The sequence below is a fragment of the Alligator sinensis genome, unplaced genomic scaffold (assembly GCF_000455745.1).
Source record: "Alligator sinensis unplaced genomic scaffold, ASM45574v1 scaffold997_1, whole genome shotgun sequence".
Lineage (NCBI taxonomy): Eukaryota > Metazoa > Chordata > Crocodylia > Alligatoridae > Alligator > Alligator sinensis.
The window spans coordinates 317,326-339,823 of NW_005843001.1; the positions used below are offsets into that span (position 1 = coordinate 317,326).

The window sequence follows — 22,498 nt, forward strand, 5'->3', positions numbered from 1 at the left end:
GTGGCCAGCCTGGAGAGGGTCCAGAGGAGGCCACCCGCTTGGTGAGAGGGCAGCAGGGCAGGCCCTATGAGGAGAGACTGAGGGACCTGAACCTGTTCAGCCTCAGCAAGAGGAGGCTGAGGGGGGACCTGGTGGCTGCCTACAAGCTCATCAGGGGGGATCAACAGCAAACAGGCAGAGCCCTTTTCTCCCCAGCACCACCTGGGGTGACGAGGAACAATGGTCATAAGCTGATGGAGAACAGGTTAAGGTTAGAGATCAGGAAGCAATATTTTACAGTTAGGGTGGCCACAATCTGGAACCAGCTTCCCAGGGAAGTGGTCCTCGCCCCTCCCTTGGGCAAGTTCAAGAGGAGGTTGGACGATCAGCTGTCTGGGGTCTTGTGAACCCAGCATTCATTCCTGCCATGGCAGGGGGTCGGGCTAGGTGATCTGTTCAGGTCCCTCCTGACCCTAGCTACTATGACACTATTCTTGGAACTTCTTTACTTTTCCCTCTCCTCTAGAAACGTGTTAGAAAAATATTCCGTGCAAGACCGCATATTTTGAGAGGCTCGTGCAGCCAAGTTATTAGGTTTTTCTGGTAAATTCTAGAGGTTGTGAATGACCCAGAATCATTCTTTACATCTAATGCATTTCTCTAAGAACATTCTGATTTCTTTGTTACAGTGCAGAGGTGGGATCTTCACTTGGTACTTCATTTTCAGATACTACCATTCCTGTGCCTTATCAAAATTATAAAAGAATATGATTTATGAAGTCTTTATTAACAAACCCTCACAAAATATTAGTGTTTAAACTTAACAGATTTTTAAATAATTCATCAGTCTAATCTTCATTTTGTGCTCATATTCAACATCAGTATAATGTCTAAAATAGATTATTTAAAGCTACCTCCTTTCTACTCAGAAGTTGAATGAAGTCTAGAAGGGCTCTCACACAATAAATGTCTTCACCAACGAGATGTTGGAGTGATGAAATTAATATTTTAAAACAGATTATGACCCAGACGTAGAGAAAAACACTTTTCCTTTGGAGAACGAGATCCAAAGGAGATGATGCCCTGGCAAACAGCTCAGAACCACCGCCCAGCCCCAGTGCTAAAAAGTGGCAGGACGTCGCATCTCTCCCATCAGCCTTCAGTTAGTCCGAGCGACATGCAACCTCATTGCCCACCATGGGGATAGAGGAGAGGCTCTCTCTTTAAACCACTCTACTCTTCCTTCCCTGACTCGCTGGCTTTATTTCTTACCTCATTAGCTATTTTTTAATTAACTGAAGAAACCCACTCCATCCCCAATAGGGTTTTTCTTCAGGGCTTACGCTCAGGTACCCGTACCCATAGTGGATAACCTGCCTGGCTGGTGTGTATATGCTCGCTGCGTGCAGGCTTACGTATCCCCAGTGCAGGGGTAACAATGTGGACGTGTCAAAAATGCAGCTGGGAACCGCCATGTACGGAGGTACAAAGCATTCTCCCCTTGCTGTCCTGTCTCACTTCTATTCTGTCCGGTCTCCCAGTCCTGCCCTTTCCTTCCTGGGGGTCTTGAGGCTTGTCATCTCAAGGTGAAGTTCCACAATTTGCTGCTGCTGTGTTTTGAAGTTTGTAGCACCATTTTTGCAGCTCAGTAAAGATGTGTGTCATCAGGAATGGAAGGAAAGCAGTGTAGAGGAACTATGAACTAGAAGAGGTTCAATTATATCTTCCCCAAGTATGTCTCTTTCAGAAGTTAATGCTTCTAAATCTTCAGACATTTTACATGTATACTCATACCTACCCTGTTAACGCACTTATTTGGGGGCTGGAAAGTAATTTTTTGAAGGTTAGTATCACATCCTTGTAATAGGCTTCCTACTGATGAGAAGACTCAGCCCAATATTACATACTGCAATAAAAGCAAGGACTTCAGAAGCCAAACCACACTTCACAGAGGCTAAATTTACTTGATAGGTACTTGATATATAGTACATGGGCAAAAAAGAGAAATTCAATTGATTCATACAATCTTTCATGGTTTAGGCATTGCAAAGCCTTCTTTCTGTACTGGAAGTAGTCAACCAGGCAGCTATCAAATAACTGTTACAACAACTTGAACATTGTAACAACTTCTTTTCTCCACCCTCTCACCACAGGTAGACAGAAAGGATTTTGGGGCTAACATCTAAATTGAAGGTGAGATTTCAAACATACTGAGTTCATACTAGGTTTCAATCAAAATCATGGGATATGCTTCTGGACCAGGTTGCCATGGTTTTAAGATACTTCAATTAAGCTACAGACTGAAATATGAGAGGCAAGAATGATGCTTTAAGTGTGTTACTACCATTCACGAGTGCATTCCTGGGGTTACCTTTTATGTGAACATCAAATTTGCAAACATTGTGCTTAAAAACACTGCTAAAAGGGGGGGGGGGAACAGCACCACTTAGTTAGTTTGCACTTTCTGCTCTAATCCAAAGCCATGCATGTTTTTGAAAACATTTTTCTTTTACTTCAGTCAGAGATTTGTACTTTTTCTTGACAAGTATTCAAACAAGGACTTTTTTCACCAAAAACACAGATAAACTGACATGACAGTTCAGGAGAAGCTCTATAAAGAGTGTGCTACCTCTTCCCAACCATTTGGCTTTTACATCAAAATAAGGCAACAAATAATTAGCAGGTGGGGGGAGAGTAGGTTGTACCGATTTGCCTCTCTTTTACACTTCAGGTCCAGCCCCCTCATTTCCGTGTCAGTCCTGTAGTGCTCGTATCTGCTACTCGTAAGCTGCTCACGCATCACACTAAACTTTACTAAGTCAAAAGTAAAATCTCTCCAATTGCTGACCAGCAGGTATCATGTTTGTAAGTGCAAAAGCCCTTTACAAATCCATTTTAAGTTCAGATCTCTTTGCTACTAGTAGACCCAAATAAATATTCAGTACAAATAAATTATAACAATTTGCAATCCAAGGCATTTTGAACAAATAATTTACTAATCTCTCTGCTCCTCTCAAGTTTCAATTTCCCACCTGCTTATCCTATAAAACAAGCATCCTCAGGAATCAGTGTACAAAATAGTAAAATATGTTGATTTATAATAGTTTACAACACACATCATAATTACTCTTATTACTTAAACCCATAACTGGCTCTGTCATATACAACCTGCTATAATGATGGATTCGTTTTGATAGGCAGGCAGATAGGTAGTGATTTTGCAGCCATGATGCTCCAGGAAATATGCAAGAAGGAAGGATTTTTGTGGGCGATACCTTTTACTGGACCAACTACACGGTTGGAATAGACTTAGACAAGCCAAGGAAGGAACTAGGCATGTCTACACGTGCCTTAGCGCACTTCAGTTAATGCCAATTAAGTCTAGTACTTCCACTGTGAAGTACTAAAAAACGTGCAGTAGTCTGTCCTTCTTAATGCACATTAACTGAAAAGCACGGGGCGTTTATCCATGTGCGGGCTGGGGGAGGGAGGGCACTTTAATTACCACAGCTCTGAGAGCCACACTCATTAAAAGCACCCAGAGTGTCACATGTATCAGCATCCCCACGCTGAAAAATGGCGGCAAAGGCACTTTGACGTAAAGCTTGTCAAACAAGCGTAAATTTATAGTGCCCCACTGCCATTTTTCAGCGCAGGAACGCTGATACACGTGACTCTGGAGTCTGTTGGAGCGCGGTAATTACCATGCTCCAGCAAACTCGATCAGTCAAGTCTGCTCCAACGTGCTGGAATTCTAGCACGTTGGAGCAGCCTCCCTGCATGTGTATAGGATCCCAGGGGTTTTAAGTGACGCTTAATGTGCATTAGCCTATTTTAATGCATATTAACTAAATAGCATATGATACCCAGAAAGCCAGACAAATGAAAACTGAAGAAATTCCCTCCCTATTCAGAAGAAAGCGGATAGTAAGAGAGATCAGAACTTTACTAGTCACTGCTGCTCTGCTAAAAGAGCAGCAGACTATTTGTCAGGAAGTTTATTCACTGCCTAAAGTTTGGATCTACACTTACGTACTTCCTCTCATGTGGTCATTCATTTCCCCATACCAACCCAGCCATAGAGAATTTATACTGCATGTTTAAATGCTTGCCTACGGAAGGAAGTCAGTGGGTTCTAATCTTACTTAGTTTTTCTATTTAACTACACTTAGAAAAAGTGCTTCACAAAAGTCTGTTTCTTGCTGTTCAAACATTGCTATTTAGGATTTTTTTTCAAGGGAAAAGAATATGCAAGCACAGTGAGATGGTCAGGAAGCGCACACATGTGGAACTTGTCAACAGTTTTAACATACAAATGTGCAAGCCTTCCACAACACATTCCCAAACCACCATATGAACGTGGACAGTGCACTGGCTGACAGGCAATGGAGTATCAATAAACACACTGAAGTGCATGCAGAACAGAAGACAGGAGGCATGCGTGTAGAAATATTAGACTATCACCAAGTTACCCAAGTTCTGCAGTTTAGTAAATAGGAAAACTGAAGGTTTGTTGAATCTGTGTATTATGCAAAAAGTATTTGTACAATTCATAGTGGTAAGTGCTGCTAATTTTATCACAGTCACAGAGCACTCTAAGATAGGTGTGAGTACTTGTACAAAGATTAGTTGCAGATCGTATGTTTATATATTTGAAAATTGCACGATGAATGCCAGAAGCAGGTTTACGTCCCAATGAGCTAGGTATTGGGCTCCCTGGCAATTAGAGGCTCAGACAATACTATTTGTGGAATTTCAATCATCTTCAGTTTATGAGCATAACAAAGCAGACAGTTTCAAAGACTTGCGCGCTTTAGTCTAAATATTCTGCACGGAAAACGATACTCATGTTGGTTTTGCAATGACAAGCATAAACAGAATTGAGAGATGACCAAAAGAACATTTATTTCAGGTTGAGGCAATTTTGGAAGCTAACATTAGTGAGGCTGTACACAAATTCAACAAGTAAATTCAGCGTGAATTTTACTTTAAATTGGATGGAGATAAGGCCCAAGCTCACCTTGGACGTCTTCTTCTCCACCATCACCATCCTCTTCCTCATTGTAAGCCAGTTCAGCCTGCTTGTCTGCCTCATACTCACCCACGTTACCATCATCCCCATTATAATCCGCCAGTTTAGAGCCATGCTGCGGATCAACAGGGGATTCATTCTCATCAAAGAATCGGCCTGTGAAGTAGGCAAAGGATTAAGTCAGAAGCAAAGAGGAAAGAAAAGAAAGAATGGATTCTAAATGAAAGGAGACCTGCAGGTTCAAATCTTCAGTCCTTGTAGCCATGGCAGTTGTGGAAAAATCAATGTTTTATGAAATACTTTCAGGAGAAAAAATCAACTTGGCTATTTAAAAGGATTTTTGAGATTTGTTAGCCATAAGCAGTGTGTGTCAGTCTGATCTAATGGTGTCTGTTTACTATGAGTTAAATTCTTTGAAGAAAACAGCTGAGAAAAGGCTTCATATACGTTATTCTAAAACCAGTATTCATGTTTTCCTTTAAGTGTAGAATTTATTCACAATAAAGATTTCTGAACTAGACTTTTCATGATTTTTGGTATCATATTGGCAAAAATTCAAAACGTTCTTCTTAGAAGCAGGACTGGTAGTCTTCTACTTGTGGTATTGCGGTATAAATATTTTATAGGAATCAGCTCTTCTCTCGAGTGTACTATACTTCTCTGTGGCCCCGCGTAACAACAACAGAAAATCAGTTGTCGTCTTTGGAATGATTTGTGTTGAACGACACTGTTAATTTGATTCTATATAACCTTTCCTATTAAGATTAAAAAGCTTATAAAATATGGCGAATACAGTATGTATGCCTTCCAGTAACTAATCAGAAACAGTTCCACACAATGCAATATGGTGTTAGAAAAATGTGAATTAGCTAGAACTTCAAAATGGATACATAGCAATAAAATATATGAGCAAAGATTAATGGTATAGGGTCAATGAGTGAAAAAGCGTTTCATGGAGCGTCTGGAGGCCTGAGCCTAACGCAATGCAATATATTTATCAATTTCTCCAAAAACAGGTAGCAGTATGCTAATAAAATCTGCAAATATATGAAGTGAACCTAGAGGAACTGTAACTAACTGAAAAACAGAATAAGGTATTTTAGTTTAAACTGAAGACCAGCTAAAAAGAAATCAAGAGAGATATCAAGTGACTAATATTTAAGAAACAACAGCAGAATAAAAGAATGGGAGAATACAATTTCAGCAGTACGATGAGAGAGACTGAGGCTACAATCAAAAACTTCTTAGGATGAACTGGTTCATCCTATGTTATTTTCATAGTAGTGCATCAGAATTAGAGACGGCAAACCACGGTTAAAGTTACAACTGCAAATCCACTCAAACATACCATATTTTCTCACGTACAACAGACGCTTGTCCCCCAAAAACAACTGCTGGAAATTGCGGAGTGCATTATATGTGAGAAATACGGTAGTTATAGGCAGAAGTCACGTCAAACCTGCATGCAGCTCCCAACGGGGAGCAGAACAATGAGCAGACTGCTTCCTAGCTGCTGCTACTCAGTTATTCATTACAAGGAAAGAGCTCTTCTTCTTCCTTCTGCCTTTCAAGAGTAAAGTGTGCATTACATTCTGGGGCCCGCTGTACGTGAGAAAATATGGCATAATGTGCTGTCTGAACTGATCAAAACTAGTCCATGTTCAAAAGATTCATTTCCATACCTGAGACTAGCAAGTAAAATTTTAATTTGTGCACAAAAAATGGAGCAGTTATGCTTTTTAATTGGTACTAATGAAACTAAACTATTATTAAGTTTTATAAACTAAGAACTATGAGGAAAAAATTGAACATGGTCAGTCTACAAACAAGGATGAAGTCTCATTTTGCAGAGAACTGACCCATTTTAGGCAGCCAATGGTAACAGAATGAGTAGGAAGTTTGTTTAAGCTGTGGCACAGGGATTTAGGTTAAAAAGTTAAAAACAGCAGTAAGAACAGAATGAGCTGCCAGGCAGCCGTGGAACTGCTACACTTGGTAACGAAGACGAGAACGGACGAATGCGTGTCACGGATGAAGAATAATTAAATCCACTCTGCTACAATGAAGGGCAATAATGCTGAAGACTGACTGTAGTCACTGCCGACACAGCGGGTTGTGGTATTCACCTGTAACAGTATCATGTCAGAGACATCCTCCTCCTGCACTTCTGAATAAGATATCCCTCCATGGGAGAGAATCCATGACCACCAAAGGAATATGAAACGTTACACATGCAATAAAACGGTAGGTTCTGGGATTTTTCATTATTTCGTAGTATTCTCAGCTTTGCACCTATATTGTTCAAGGGCATATCTGAAACACAGCGTAGGACGTTTTAAGACCCCGTCCCCTATGCTGTGGGTAGACTGGTATGTACTTCAACTACAACCCGTCACAATAATAAGATCTCTGAAGAGCTAACAGGGTGAGAATGTGGACAGGTGCCAGTCAAACTGTTGAAACTTCTGCCAAAAAATGCCAACCCTTTCAGACTTCGTCAAAAAAATACTTTTACGTGATGTTCATCTTAAAACATGAAAGGAGATGATGAAGCAACTGGACCAATTTCTAGTATAGTGGCTCTCAAACTTTTTAGACTCAAGGCACTCTTTGGAAAATGCCAGCTCTTGCTTTCACTTGTTTTTTATATGGAAAAATAACACGTTTTCTACAGGGAAGAACCCAGAAAGCCCCAAATAGGTCAGAATGTTTTTAACATTGTGGATTCCTATTTGAAATCTCTGGGTTTACCTGAATCATGTTTGCATGCCTAACAATGCTAACACTGCATGGCACCCCCATGGTACTCGAGAGGATCTCAAGGCACCTCCGGGTGCCACAACACCCTGGTTGAAACACTGTTCTGGTATTTCAAAAGAAGTCAGCAGTCCAAGTGTAGCTTAACAGGTAAGTAAGGAAGTTAACAAGAACCAAGAAAATGAAATATGGATAAAAAGGCATTTTAAATCTTTGCTATATGAAACATTAAAAGTGAACTGCATTGATATTATGCACCAAGGTCTTCAACAGTTTAAAATATGGACATAATATTTGCCCATATTTTATAATGATAGATTTGTAGTATATTGTTAAAAACCTCAGTGTACGTATATTGTGTCTGACACTACAGGTCTGGATGAGACGCGGGAGTTGCGTCATGCACCTGTGTACGTACAGTTACTTACTCAGATCTTAAGATATCTAGAGGACAGGGACAAGATCAAAGCCCCACTATGCTGGGTGCTGTCTGCACACAAAGCACAGTCCTAAATAAAGGACAGTTTTGCAGTTTATCATTGAAGAATAAGCAGTGAAGAGATTAGAGAGAAAACAGCAGGAACCATTTGGAGTGGTTTCCCAGGTGTCAGAGCTACTGTTGACATACACCAGTATGAAAGCTTTCAAATCTGTTACAGAAATATGTTACACAAATCATGCATTTGCTTGATTTAGGCACAGGCTTAAGCTTGTAGTCATAATCATGTTAATTAAAAAATTAAAAGCGTTTCCTTGAGATTTTACCTTACTCAAAATCTCTCTGCTGTGCGTCCTGAAAGGCTGAGATTTAGTTATGTTAGTGTCTTATGATTTGAATGCAGAAGTCCCAAGAGCTAATTACATGTATATGATACATCACCACCACCTTTTCCATGGCTGAATCTCCGAATCAAATCAGAGGACCCAGCGGGCTCCCTGGCAGACCCGGAAGTGGACTGGAACTACTTCCAGTCCACTTCCGGGTTCACCGCTGAGCATGTGGAAGACCCCGCCCCCCCCCGCAGTCCTGTGGGACACTCCACGCACCACCCCACCATCGCAGTGTTCACGAGCCACACTGGTATCTCGAGGTATGTAGAAAAAACTTTTAAAGCTGCGTGTATGTCCGAATTGAATCAGCATTGAATCTTCAGATTCGGCCAAATCGAATCAGGGACAGCGATCCAAATAAACAAATCGAATCGCTGTCCCCAGTTCGGGCCGAATCCGAATCCGAATCGAACAGGGCCTGCTTCGCACACCCCTGCTAAGTACTCTTACAAACACACTACTGTCGGAATGACCTTCTGCAGAGGTGTCCCACGAGGAGGTTCTTTTAAACAGGAGCATCCCCTTGGGCTGCGCCTGCACCTTGCCTACCTCCTGGTGCCCTTTACGTCCTCAGCTGCAGGGCAGGGCACCCTTTCAGTTCCTTGTTTCCTACACCACCTTTCAAGTTCCTTCTTTCTGTTGGTGACCATGAGATGAAACCCATGGCTACCTATATTTTTGTGCACTGAAACAGCTCTTCTTTAGCTAGTTTTTACTTGAAGTTCATGTTACAATTCTTCGTTTTGTTCCCGTTCTTAAATGCACTGGCACAATAAAAAGGTTTTCTACACGGCATTACTATGGCTCTCTGGCCCACCTAGACTTGCTAGGGATAAAATACCAAGGTTTTAAAATCCTGTTCTTCTTGCAAAGTAGTGGTTCTTATAAATGACAGACACTTGAAGGGCCTCTTCTGCCTCAGGGAAGTATATAAAGCAGTATATATGCTGTTTTTTCAAAAAAAGACAAGGAGAGGGAATCTCTCTTGCAACTTGTCCTTGTGAGAGGTTCATACGCACGTTGTCTGAACTACTTGAGAAGAAAGCCCCTAAACTGCAGCAGCACCCCAGTACACCTGGAGTGTACCACGAACTCCAGACCTCAGGCCTTGTCAAGAAAATCTCATTCACCCACTAAGGGATCAGCAACAAACGCCAAGTCTTCCTTGATGCAGTTTTCTGTGACGAGGGGGAAAAAGAGCACTGTTTTCAGGGTGATGGGATGGATCCTGCTGACACTAACTTGAGAAGGAAAAAGATTGATCCCGGTGCTGCTTTGCCTACACTGTTAATTTGATTCTAAATTAAGATTTAAAAAAAAAAACAAACGTAGAAAATATGGCAAATACAGTACTTAAGCCTTCAAGCAACTAATCAGAAACAGGCTCAGACAGGCTACCAAGGCTGTCTTGGCACCATTTCATGAACTGGTGTACGCCTTACAGGTACTGAAAACATAGCCCCTAGATCTGGCTACCTGCTAGCGTACAGGATGCACTTCCAGAACTGTGACTCTAGCTGAAGAATTGGCTCATAACTTTGTTTCCAAGAAATAGCACAACATGCAATAGAAGTGCATACAGTCTCCACCTCCCAAGACATTGAAAAAAGACGGCATCAGATGATAAGCTTATGGCCACCGTATCTTTATGAGAGCGAAGTAGCGATTATGATCAACTACCTGTCAACAGGCAAGACCACCAACGGGAGAACATGCTAGTGACTGCCTTGTGACAATCCATCGGAACAAGAGCTGCCAAGATTTTGAGTGGACGAGCGCTGCTTCTCCAGGACAGTGCATCGTTCCACACGTCTCAGGCTGCACGGACCAAACGAGGCTTTGTACTGCTTCTACCCGGCCTAGTCACCAGATTTGATCCAATTCCTTTAGACCTGCCTCTGTTTCCCGAGTTGAAGGAAGACCTTTGTTGAAGAGTTTCAGTACTGATAACAAGGAGGTGATCACAGAAGACCAGAAGTTTCTGGACATGTAGGACAATGACTTCTACAACCGTGTTGCAGCTTCACTAGATCAAACGCACTGATGTCAAGGGGAAGTCTGGTGGAAAGCAAAAGAGCACAAACGGTGCTCCCTTGTTAGGTGAGAAGCCTTCTGAACACCCTCGGACGTGTTGTCCCTTTAGCTTACCATCTTTACCCACAGTTCAAACAGCTATATTTTTACTCTCCATTTGAGCTACGGTAGGGAAGACCCTGCAACGCAGCGTGTGCCTTCTGTCTCCACATCCACAACACCCCTACCCATACGCCTAGGAACCAGAGTCCAGGTTCTAAGACAAACTAGGGCAATTACAACACCTACAAAGCGATGAGGAGTATGCTCATCAGTGATCACTCCTCCAGCACAAAGCAATCTGTCTCTGGCTCTTGTGAATTAGCCAGAGCTTCATATCGATGGCCATACAAAAACCTTTGGCAGCAGACAACGTTTGGAATTGCAAGTAATTGATCCCGGGGCTCAATTCCACTCCCAGGAACAGATCTGCTTGCCACGTATCAGAACAGAAAAGACCAGATGTTCTGTACCAAGGAGGTTTCAGCCTAGAATCGGACTTGCCTCTCTCATTCCCCGGACGTCAGGACTCTCATCTGAGAGCATTCAGATACAACAGAGTCCCGATGCTAATGACAGCCCCAACAAAGTCAAAGCAGATTTTGTGCTTGAATCCAGTGACTCCCTCAACTTGGCCTCTGAGCACAGCTCTAACTCAAGCCAATGAGATCATGCAAAATGCAGGTCAAATCCTGACCCCAAACTCAGTTATACCTCACAGCCTGAATGTGGCTATCTAGTGGTCATATTAACACACATGCTGGGTTCTAATCAGAAGGACATCATGAGGTTCATTTATTCAGAAAATGAAAGAGATTCTCTTTCTGGCCAATGCAGAAGCATCCTCTGTCATTAGAGACTTCCAAAGAAGTTCCCTTAAGTTGGGTGGTAGCCCCAAAGCACTCAGGATTCTTCATTAATGTCAAAAGCATTCATTTGGCAGCAAATTCTGCTCGCTGGCATTCTCCCAAACGGTCACAAAAGTCTTTGCACAGTCCATGGTGGCTAGGTTCCTCAAATATCTCACTTCTGGCTTTTCATCAGAAATACCCCATGTTCCTGGGACCTCAGCATAGCACTGCCAGTGCTACTAGGGCCTTCCTTTGAACTGTTTATTGTCCACCCTATCTGCAAAGAGCATCTTCTTGGTGGCTAGAGCCTCAGCCAGAGGAACACCAGAGATCCAATCCCTCATGGCACGACCACCACATATACCATTCCAGAAGGACAAGATGACATTGATAACTGGATGAGGCCTTACCTAACGTAGTTGCAGAATTTAACCAAAATCAAGCCCACCCTCTGCCAGTTTTCTTCTTCAACCCAGTCAAAGGGAAACTAGCCCCTGTATTTTAGTCACAGTAAGGATTCTCTCCCATCATTTCGAGAAGGAGACCGTTGAGGAGTTTGCCATGGCTGTTGTCTTTGCTGACAGAATGAAAGGTCAGCTTGCCATCTTTCCGAATGAGTTTTAGCCTGTGCTGGAAGGTGCTATGAAGTAGTAGTTTTTGACATGCACAGACCACTGCACAACTCTGATACAAGGCACTGCAGCGCTCCCTGGAATTCAGTTCAAACCTTTACCTAGGATTCCTAGATGAGATATTGTTTCGGAGACGGGACAAAGAGCCAACACCCACTTGGACAAAGCTGTCCTAAAGTCACTGGATTTACTATTTTGCAGCTTGCACCTCACCAGAAATGGAAAGCATTAGGGCAGTGGGAACCAACTTTTTTGTCAAATGTGCCATCAATTAGTCCCACACCCTCCCCAAGCGTCACCCTGATCCCTTTCCCTTACCTGATCTGCTGCTCAGCTTTCTGCTTCCTGCCTTATCTGTCACTGTGCTGCCTGTCCCCTTCCCAATCCGCTGCATGCCACACACACAGACGGCCCATGCCGCAGGCTGACCACCCCTGTATCAGGGTAACAACTTAAGGAAAAGAGTAATTACTTATCCTACAATACCTGTGATTCTTCCGAGGTGCTGTCCATACGCACTGCGCAGCTGAATTTTTCCCCAGGTCCTACAAAGTCCTTCATCCCCTAGATTCTGTTTGAGCAAAAAACAGTACAGCTACCTTACCTACCCTTAGCTACGAGGCGCTGCTGGACACCCCGCACACTACAGGCATGGCACTTGGAAACCTGCACTCAAGAGCATCTGATCACACACACAAGGGGGGCCACACACCAAAGCAGAAAACACACGAGCAACCACGTTAGTCTAATGTAATTCACTGCTCTTTTGGGACCTCAGGTTGAACGCATTTTGCCAATTCAGCCTTGCTTTAAAAAGAAACAACCCCCGCCCAAACCCGTTGTATTGTTCTAGATTTCTTGCATGAAAGCAGCCAAACAGCTTCAAGCTTACTAGACAAGTTAGTTGTCCTCACCTCAAGTTTAAAATTTACTTCTAAACGTAAAAAAAATATATTGAACTCCCCAAATCCACTCTCAATTTGATAATGTGCTTTTGAAAAGTAAACCAGACCTGACTGTCCACACAAGTCAATTTAACAACTGCTTTAATGCAATTATTTTTAATTGCAAACATATCAGGAATAATCAGATCTAGCTAAACAGAAGATTTTTTTAAGAACAGAATTCTAGGATTTTGAAAACACAAAACCTCCCTGGAGTTCTCTTCACTTTACTTCTCTTCAGATGAACTTTTCATCTGAAAAATATGAACAGCTTCTTTCACATAAAAACAAGACCTAGATGAAACCTGCTTACCAATAAATATCGATCCGTTAGCTCTAACTCTGGCTCCAGAGGCTGCTATGTTTAGTAAACAGATTTAAAACTGGAAAAAAGCACTCTTTAAACCACCACAACAATCAGACAGAGCTAAAAATGAGTCTTCCACACATCCTGTTCCCATCCCAAGGAACTAAACAAATCATTCCCAAGCAACTGAATTTAGGGCTTGAGAAATACTTTTCATGTAGTTAGACCAGTTGGTGACAATCCTCACTGCCACCAGAAGAAACCCGACTTTTTGAAGACTCAAGGCATAAATAAAAAAAACAACAGTGCAGCACGGAGTATTGTGCCCAGTACACACAACCTGCATAATGAACAGCCGACCTACAGGCAGCTGCATTTAATGCATCTCTAGTGTCACCTCCACTCTGCTACTTAAGTCACTTGGCAGGACTGTTACATGCTACATATACCAAGTTGAATTTGCTGCTGTCAAAAGAAAAAAAAAATTCCCAAGACAACCCAAATGGTCTCCTGTTCTGAAGTTTCTGACCAATATCCATAAAGTAGTCAAACCAAGTTGGTATCTCCTCATTAAAGAGCCAAACTTTTTATAGGAGCACTCAAGAAATAACCTTTAACTTTTATTTTTTCCTATTTAGTCAAATCATCCATGTGACACAAGCAGCAATTTATGTACCCCAGCAGATACATTTTAGTTTTTTTTATTGAAAGTCTATATTTAATGGTATATTTGGAGTGGAGCAGTTTGTGAGACTAGTATATATTTCTTAAAGTGATAGGGATCATTTAACAATGATATTCTAATTTCTTGAGATTTAGGAATGTGCTCTTCTATGCAGTAAGATCTCAAATATATTTAAATTTTCTAATGGCTTAACATTCATAAGGCCACCCATAGTATATGATGATGACCAACTTACTTTGCTTCATCTTCTGGAATTCAGCGGCTCGACCCTTTGGAAGTTTTTCATGTTCCATTTCAATTTTCTGTTCTTTATGATTTTGCATATTTTGTTCAGGAATCAAGTGCCGAAGAGGATTTGGAGGCATCTTTTTCACTGCATCAGTCTCTCCATCATTGTAAGCATCTAAAGCTAAAACATGAAGAAATTTCTTTAGTTTTTTATGCAGTACAGAAGAAAGAGGCGATTCCAAAGCTGAATCCAAAGAGATCATTCTGGACTTCCATGAAGGGCTAATGTTTTCAGATATATTTTTCCAGTATGTACCAAAACATGTGACCTTCCCAAGTGTAACAGTTCTAAGCAGCTTTTTTCCTATGGATTCTGCCTGCGATTTCAACCAAAACTTAATACACGACACTTACAGGGGGCCTGTACACGAGTACAGAGGCTGCTCCGGCACGCTGCAATTACAGCGCGCCAGAGCAAACTCGATTAACTGAGTGTGCTGGAGCCGGGTAATTACCGCGTGTCAGCCAGCCTTCACATCTCGTGTATCAGCGTCCCCATGCTTCCAGAAGGCGGTGGGGGTGGAACAAGCTCAACGAATGAGCTTTAGTTTAAGTGCCCCCGCCACCATTTTGAAGCGCAGGGACGCTGATACACAAGATGCTGCGGCACTTTAATTAGAGCGACCGTCAGAGCCACTCTAATTAAAGCACCGCCCCACTCTCCACTGCCGGAGCACATGTAAAAGTGCCCACAGGTTCTAGAGCAGTGGTTTAAACAGAAAGCCGCTGCAAGTAAACTGTAACAGTGTATAAGGCAGGCAGGTAGAGGTACATGACTAGGGAATACAGAGAATCCTTTCAGCGGGGGAAATCCTGTTCTCTGAAATTGGACACCAAACTCCTATCACTTCAGAGACCCTCTTTTACTGACAGGGTCTACACTTGCTTTTCTTATGAAGGCAGGAAAAACACATTTTACTCAGCAAACCCAGAGCCATGGTCTGTTCTAGAAAACCTAATGTGGGAAGAGCTTGTTACTGAAAGATATGCGATTTGGAAATGTTAATATTTACGTTTAGGCCTCTGTAAACGCCGAGTAAAAAAAAAAATCTACTTGTTTAATTTAATTTTAAGGCTCTGCAGTGGCCCTATAAAGGACGTTTTCCTTTTGCTCACTGCTAGTCCTACTGGCACCCAAGACGTATACCCCAAAAAGGACACCTTATAAACAGCTGTTTGGTCATGTTGCACATGCACATTTAAGTTGTGTTTCACCACTCGAACAAAACCAGCATTTGACTATCCAGTTGGAAGCACTGTCCAGGAAAACCCAGCTTCCCACCAAAGAACAACTATGCCTCCACAACAACATATGCTGCAGCTTGCTTCTTCCCCAATATTGTCAGTAACAGAATTTACCCAACTGCAACCCCAAGCTAACTAATTTACAGCTGGGTGGGATTTTAGCTGGTGCACCTCTTATGAGATTTGATACGAGCTGGTGAACCATACCTGGAGCCACGTTTGGTACATGGGGCGGTGCAGAGGGAAGATTGAGATTGGGTTGATGGCCTTCATTTTGAAGCGATGAAATACGTGGCTTCTTTAAAGCTAAATGCAATAAGTGGATTTGCATTAAAAATTCTGTTCAAAGCAAGCACCAGTGTCTACTAGTCTTTAATTTAGCCGTCTCTTACTTATTCCATTTTTTAAAAAAAATGCAGTGTGACAATGGAGACATTAAAATATCTTAATTTCTGCTCTCACAAGCACCTTGCAAAACTTTTCCTTTAATATTTTTGATCAGATTAACAGTTTTAGTACTACCACATGGATTGTAAACTGTCTAGATCAAATTAGCTAACACCAACCAGTGGCACAAAGCTACATTTAAATGAGAATGCATAAAATAGAAAAGCCTTGAATAATTATTAGAACGTGATTTTTTTTTCTAACCAGTAGGTGTGTCTTCAACTTTAGCGGGGTCATTCTCTTCTATTTCGGGCATGCCTGCATCACCTCCTGGTTTGATTTTCTCTGTCAAAATAAACACACAAAGTGCTTCTTTACTGTCCTTTTACAGCTTAAAAGAGTAAATTTAACATTTGCAGGGTGTGTTAGGCTGGCACCACTTGAGCAAAGTCCTTTAGCTACAGAACAAGCAACACTGGTAACAATCCCCCAACCTTTCCCATGGTAGCCTCCTGTCAGTGTGCCTCAACTGTGTTCTGGAGGGATCAAAACCACCTTGGTTGGATTCAGGGACTGATCTGCCCTACGAGGAGAGAGAAGGGCACCCACGTGATGGTTTCTGCAATCAGGATATGTAACTACCCACAAAAGAGCAAAGGCAGACACCTCACTGTCCTACAATAAAAAAGAAAACTCATCATTTTGCTTAATCCAGAGGAATAACACTATTATAGTCTATGTTTACCCAAAGGGACACCAAAAGGAAGTACCTTTGTTGCTTGCAAGGTGATTTGAGGGTTCCTCATTTTTCACTACATTTTTTCCTTCTGTCTCTTGAACGTTCTTTGACGTGGCCTGATCATCTTCAGTCAAACCCAGTTCCGCGTCTTTACTGGCCTGGGTTTTCTGTGTACCCTGCTGTCAAAACAGATTAAACGGACATTAACAAACACGACCTTCAAAAGGAAAAAAATGATTTGCTTACTCTTCAGTTCGAGACTTCTCAACTGCAGCAGCCTCAGACAGACTGCTCCGACCACATCTTTCCCCACCAAGAGCATCACTATCGTTAAGCGCTCCTGAAGGCCTTCTACCAAAGCAATGTCTCCCATTTACTGCGAGAGAGAAATTTCAGCAAGGTATCTGATATTATCAGTGTGGAGAAAGGTGGCAGCCGTTTGTAGAAACTGCATGTCCCCAGAATGGATATGCCAGAGTAGTTACAGTTTTACCCGCTACATATTAAGTAAGCGTGCAACTGCTCAGCTTTGTACCTGCAATTTATTTTACAGATATTAAGGTCAGCACTAAAACAGGCTGCTAAGCTGCAGCCTGGCTATAAGTATAAATTGACTTTTATTAGTAGATGTTTAGGATTGTGAATCCAGAAAAGATGACAAAGCCGGTAGGGAAATACATAGCGCCCAAGCGAGGGGCTAACAATAATTACATTTTTATCTAGAGGAAAAGAACATAAAATGGGTGGGGTTGTACAGAGCATTTACTGGATGGAAGAACAGCTCCAGCTACATCTGGATGCCATCAGATTCCTGGACCTACATCAGTCTGGCTTTCATTCTGGGTATAAGCACAGAGACTGTGCTTGTGGCCTTGGGTCAGCGATCTTTGCTTGGAGATCAACAGGGGAAACAGTGTCTTTTTGACCGTACTAGATCTTTCTGTGGCCTTCGATACAGTGGAGACTTTGAGGTTCTGGTAAAGCATTTCCCTGTCCTGGTGCAGTCACAGGAGCACTCTTAATAAGTTCTCCTCTTCCCTAGCAAGAAGGTTCCAGAGGGTGGTGATGGCTAAGTGCTTGTCGACTCCTGGGGACCTTCCCGTAACGTTGCTCAGGGCTCTACAGATTTCATAGATTTTAAGGTCAGAAGGGACCTTGGTAGATCATCGAGTCCGACCCCCTGCCCTGGGCAGGAACGAGTGCTGGGGACAGATGACCCCAGGCAGGTGTTTGTCCAGTCATGCTGCCCCCACAGTGTTTAGCCTTAGCCCCTGTGATGTGTGGTCTGCTTGGTAAGTGGCCTGGGTCCGCGGCTGGCGTGGCCCCCAGACACTCTGAAATCGGACAGCTCTGGTGTAGGAGAACAGGCCGAAAGAACTAAGTTTGCTTGGTCTAGAGAAGCCCGAAGGGGGCTTTATAATCATCCTCCAAAATGCAAAAGGGGACTGTAAAAAGGAAGGTCATGAACTCCCTTCCATAACTACTGGAAATAGGAAAAATAATAATGGGCTTAAATTACAGTAAAGGAGATTCAGGTTAGACCTCAGGAAAAAACCTTTTCACTGTGAAGTTATGATACAGTTCTTACCCCTTTCTGCAAATACTGACAAGAATGTAAGGCAAGAATCCGTATTTAAAATAACCGGTATTTTGGTGTTTGGAGTACTTACTGGAGAATAAATGGCACTTTATTTAAAAGGCAGAGGAATTATTGTAGTGGCAGCTACCAACATCCGTGCAACGTTTACAGAAATATGCATAATGCATAATTGTTTAGGCTGCTGCTTATGTAAGTTTTTAAATAGCAAGGTAATGTTTATCTTGCTGCACCTGCCACAACACAGCCCAACATTATAATACTACGCAATCCATTTCTCTCTAAAAACAGAGGTTTTTTAGTACAGCACAGAACATGTAAAAACATAATTAATTACAAGTTAACCATTTGGCAAGCCACAGCTAATGCCCCAGACTTCTAAATTAGTCCCAATTGACTGTGATTAATAATGAAGGTGCCTGGGCATTGAAACAAAAAATCCCTGTTTCAAAGATGAGATTATTTTTAGCCATTATTTACCTTTTGTTCCTGTACAGCTTGCTCCGCCAACCTCTTTATATTTTCTTCGTGTTGCATTCGCATTTCTTTGATCTGCTGTCCACACTGCAAACTAATAGGAAGCACATTTACAGTCACACATTGTTTGCTTCATACCAGTTTTCCCATAACTACCTCAAGAAAAAAGTGAACTGGCACAAACAGAAGAGGGCAGGACACCGGGACAAGAAATCTGGGCCTGGGGTGAGAAGCCTGAGGACTGGAGAAGGGAATTGGACTAAAAGCCACAGAGGAGAAAAGGACTGAAGGTCTAAGCACATTTCTCTCCAGAAGTGTGAAAGGAACCCCAAATCCCCAAGTCTTGTCATTATTCTGCTGTCAGCAAATATCTATGAAACCTTCTGGCATACGGTTTCACCCTCCCCTAGTGCTTGTTCACATACAGCTGTGTTTCTCAAACTTGGGTATGCAACACATTTCTAAAGGGTATGTGTGGAAGGAATGGGAAAGCAGAAGGGAAAGCAAAATTATAAACAGAGAAAAAGGAAGAAAAGAAAAAAAATGAAGTTGTCTACAATATCTCTTAGGGTGCTGAAGAGCTTACAGTGTGGTTGTAAGTGACATACTTTAATTTTTTAATATCCACGATGCAAAATAATAGGGGCACACGGCAGCATAACACTCTTAGAAAGGGATATGTGCATCAAAAAAAATGTGAGAACCACTCGGAGAGAGAATGACTGCCAACCATCATTATGAGTCACTCTTAGTTTAAGCGGCCAATCTGCGGGGCAGATCTAACGATACAACGCTGACGATAAACTACGTGGTTGTCGACAAGATGCAGCAAGGTGGACTATATTTTTGTGCAGTGGGTGTTTCTCCCTTAAACATACGAAACCGAATACAAATATATTACTTTAAAATATCAAGGCTTCAGTGCAAACGGTCAGAAAAAAGAGAGCAAAGGGAATCATGTAAGGCTGCAGAGGCAACATTGCTTTTGGCGTACCTTAAGTTCTCAGTGCTTGACTTTTGTCACCGTGATGTTCTTTTAAGAGTACACGTATCAAATATTAATAAGAAAGGCTGCAAATGACTTGAAATGTTAACTATCCACATTTTCACTTTCATTCCAACAAAATCAATTTGTCGTGGAGACTTTGATGAACACAGATAGCCTCAATGCTCCAAAGAGCCGCAGGCTAAATATAAGAGCTCTTCCCTCAAGTCAATTGTTGACATTCCAGAAATGGAGCATTTTAAGTCAAACTTTAAAAAAAATTGGCACAATCTTGACACATTATAATCTCCAGACATTTTTCCATTCTCAGCCAGCCTTGAGCACCAGAAAACAGGGGCTTCAAATACAGTGCTGATACCACCTTTGATTTGACAGCTTCCCACTGGAGACTCTTATGTCTGAGGATTAGAGAACAAGCTCTAAGTTCCCAGTTTGCGTTTTAACACAGGTTTACTTTTATGAAAACAGTGCACAAGTCTATAGTTGCTACAAACATTCCAAGCCATACCTATCGTACTCCAACCTCCTCATAAGGTAAGTATTGTTCTTCTTGTACTCATGAAGCTGGTCCTCTTGACGGATGAATTCCTGACGTAACTCTGCTAGTTGTTCTAAGCCAAATAATACAAATCAAAGCGAGTAGGAAGAAGTCCTCCCAACATGCATACTTTTTACTATTGGCAACTCCTATCTGAGGAGATGCTCCTATATGCCAGTTTACTTTCCTACAAAAATATTCTTGATTAACTGTTCACAAAATCTTTAATATACATTGCATATTTGCCTGATGTATCAAGGTATTCATGTAGACTAGAAGCCAATAGCAAAGTTTATTTTAAAACTTTGAGGACAGTACCTGTGACTTTCCATGTGAAGGAAGGAGGGGGAAATTTTAACTATTACCACATCTTCATTAAGATGATGTACCTATTTGTGGGAAGTAATATTCAAGCTGATTTTGACACGTGGCAATAACTGGAAGCCTCTCAAGAGAGGCCAGCAATTTACATTGTTAAAAACTGCTTTTAAAATACAGCAGGCATGTTCTATGCTTTTCTTACTGAAAAGAGTGAAATTCAAACAAATATAATACTTTTGCACTTATCTATATTAATATTTGACATATGTTTTTCATTTTATAAGCAGCTGCTCTAGAAACTTCCCTTCTTGTGCAAGCTGCAAATGTGAAATATTTGTGAAGCTGCCTACTATTTTATTATTAAGTTACATCTATTTATATACACTCAGTAATTAAATCTATTTGGCCTGCAGGCAGGTATGAAATTTTGGCAATGGCTCCTCTCAACTGCTTTAAACATAAGCTCAAGATCTTCAGAAAGGCAGAAGTCAACATTACAGCATATGGAGCACAGAGCTGCAATCTTCCTAGTGCACACAAGGAAAATCCAAACCAACCGTAAGTGAAGTTTTCTGGTCCATTTCTAATTCCACAGGTCTCTAAGCTCTGCAAAATTCAGAGGATTTTCTCTCTCTCTGCTGTACTGATAATTTTTACACTAAATGTTTAATATAAATTTCATATTATTAGCCCATGTAATATTGCATATTATCTTTATCATGACAAAGACTTTAGATATACTCCAAGCTGTTTTCTAAGAAGCATGCTCTCTTTGCCACTTCATAACAAAGACTGCTATGAAATTCCACCCCAACATTCATCTAAGCCTGAGAACATAATGCAATATTTCATAAAACCTGAGTTTACACGATGGAGATGAGCTACCATTTGTTAATGCTTTAGCGCCATATATGCTTTAAATACTGTATTTCGGGCCCGTTCCTCAACACCCAGAGAATTCCACAATATGCCATATCACACTTGAACTGAATATTCCTTACCCTTTAAACGATGTATGTCTGCCATTTGATACGATATATTGTTCTGCAGCTTGATCTGGAAAAAAAAAAAAAAAAAAATCATCATTGTAAAGTAGTTAAAATGCATTTTTAGAGCTGATTAAGCCAGGTGCATCTGAATGCGTTTTGATCTCACAATAAAATCAGAAACAGTCTTAAAAACTTTGTAACGGGCTTTCAGAAATCACGGCTAAAAGGTGCTGAAGTACAAAATACCAATTAAACATAACAAAATGACATCCCCAAGCTCAGTGCCACTTCTAGGTTTAGCTAAATCTAATTCTAACAGATGTATTCTCTGGAAATTCAAAGAGAAGTACATCCAGACTGCAAAAAATTGCAGCAGCTTTTTACTGTAGGAGGACCACAAGTTGCAGCATAATAGTTGTTTTTCATTGCTCACACCTAAATGCATAGAAGTAAATAAAAACTATTCATAATGAAAAATTATTTTAAAGTTTTTGCGTTTTACTGAAGTGGGATGCTGTGGCAAAACAGTTGAGGACCTGTGCTTTAAATAATACTGATAATCAAAATGCATCTTTTTAAGGAGCCTGTGTCAGTTCTGATGTATGCAGACTTTTAAAGGGCCTTTTTGATCAGATAAGCTTATTATGTAATTTAAAAACACCACTGACAATTGCAGTACATAAAAAATATATAATAAAAAGCCATCATATCAAAATGTTTTACGTTTCTTCACTTAATAAGGGAGAACAAAAATAAAGAGGAAAAGACGGAGACACAAAACATACTGTGCCTGATAGAAAACCCCCTTGACTTTGCATGG

The 22,498-nt window shown here is 41.4% G+C and overlaps 1 protein-coding gene across 1 annotated transcript in view; it reads right to left on the reverse strand.

Annotated features, from left to right (window-relative positions):
• CASC4 (cancer susceptibility 4) overlaps positions 1–22,498 on the reverse strand; it is a 38,160-nt gene that overhangs the window by 2,766 nt on the left and 12,896 nt on the right. Inside the window, exons 3-10 of the mRNA XM_014526281.1 lie at positions 21,691–21,745; positions 20,339–20,441; positions 18,828–18,918; positions 16,782–16,926; positions 16,276–16,356; positions 15,832–15,930; positions 14,327–14,500; positions 5,000–5,167 (exon numbers count right to left, since the gene is read on the reverse strand). Coding sequence (XP_014381767.1) covers positions 5,000–5,167; positions 14,327–14,500; positions 15,832–15,930; positions 16,276–16,356; positions 16,782–16,926; positions 18,828–18,918; positions 20,339–20,441; positions 21,691–21,745 — 916 coding nt within the window. The remainder of the gene's footprint in view (positions 1–4,999; positions 5,168–14,326; positions 14,501–15,831; positions 15,931–16,275; positions 16,357–16,781; positions 16,927–18,827; positions 18,919–20,338; positions 20,442–21,690; positions 21,746–22,498) is intronic.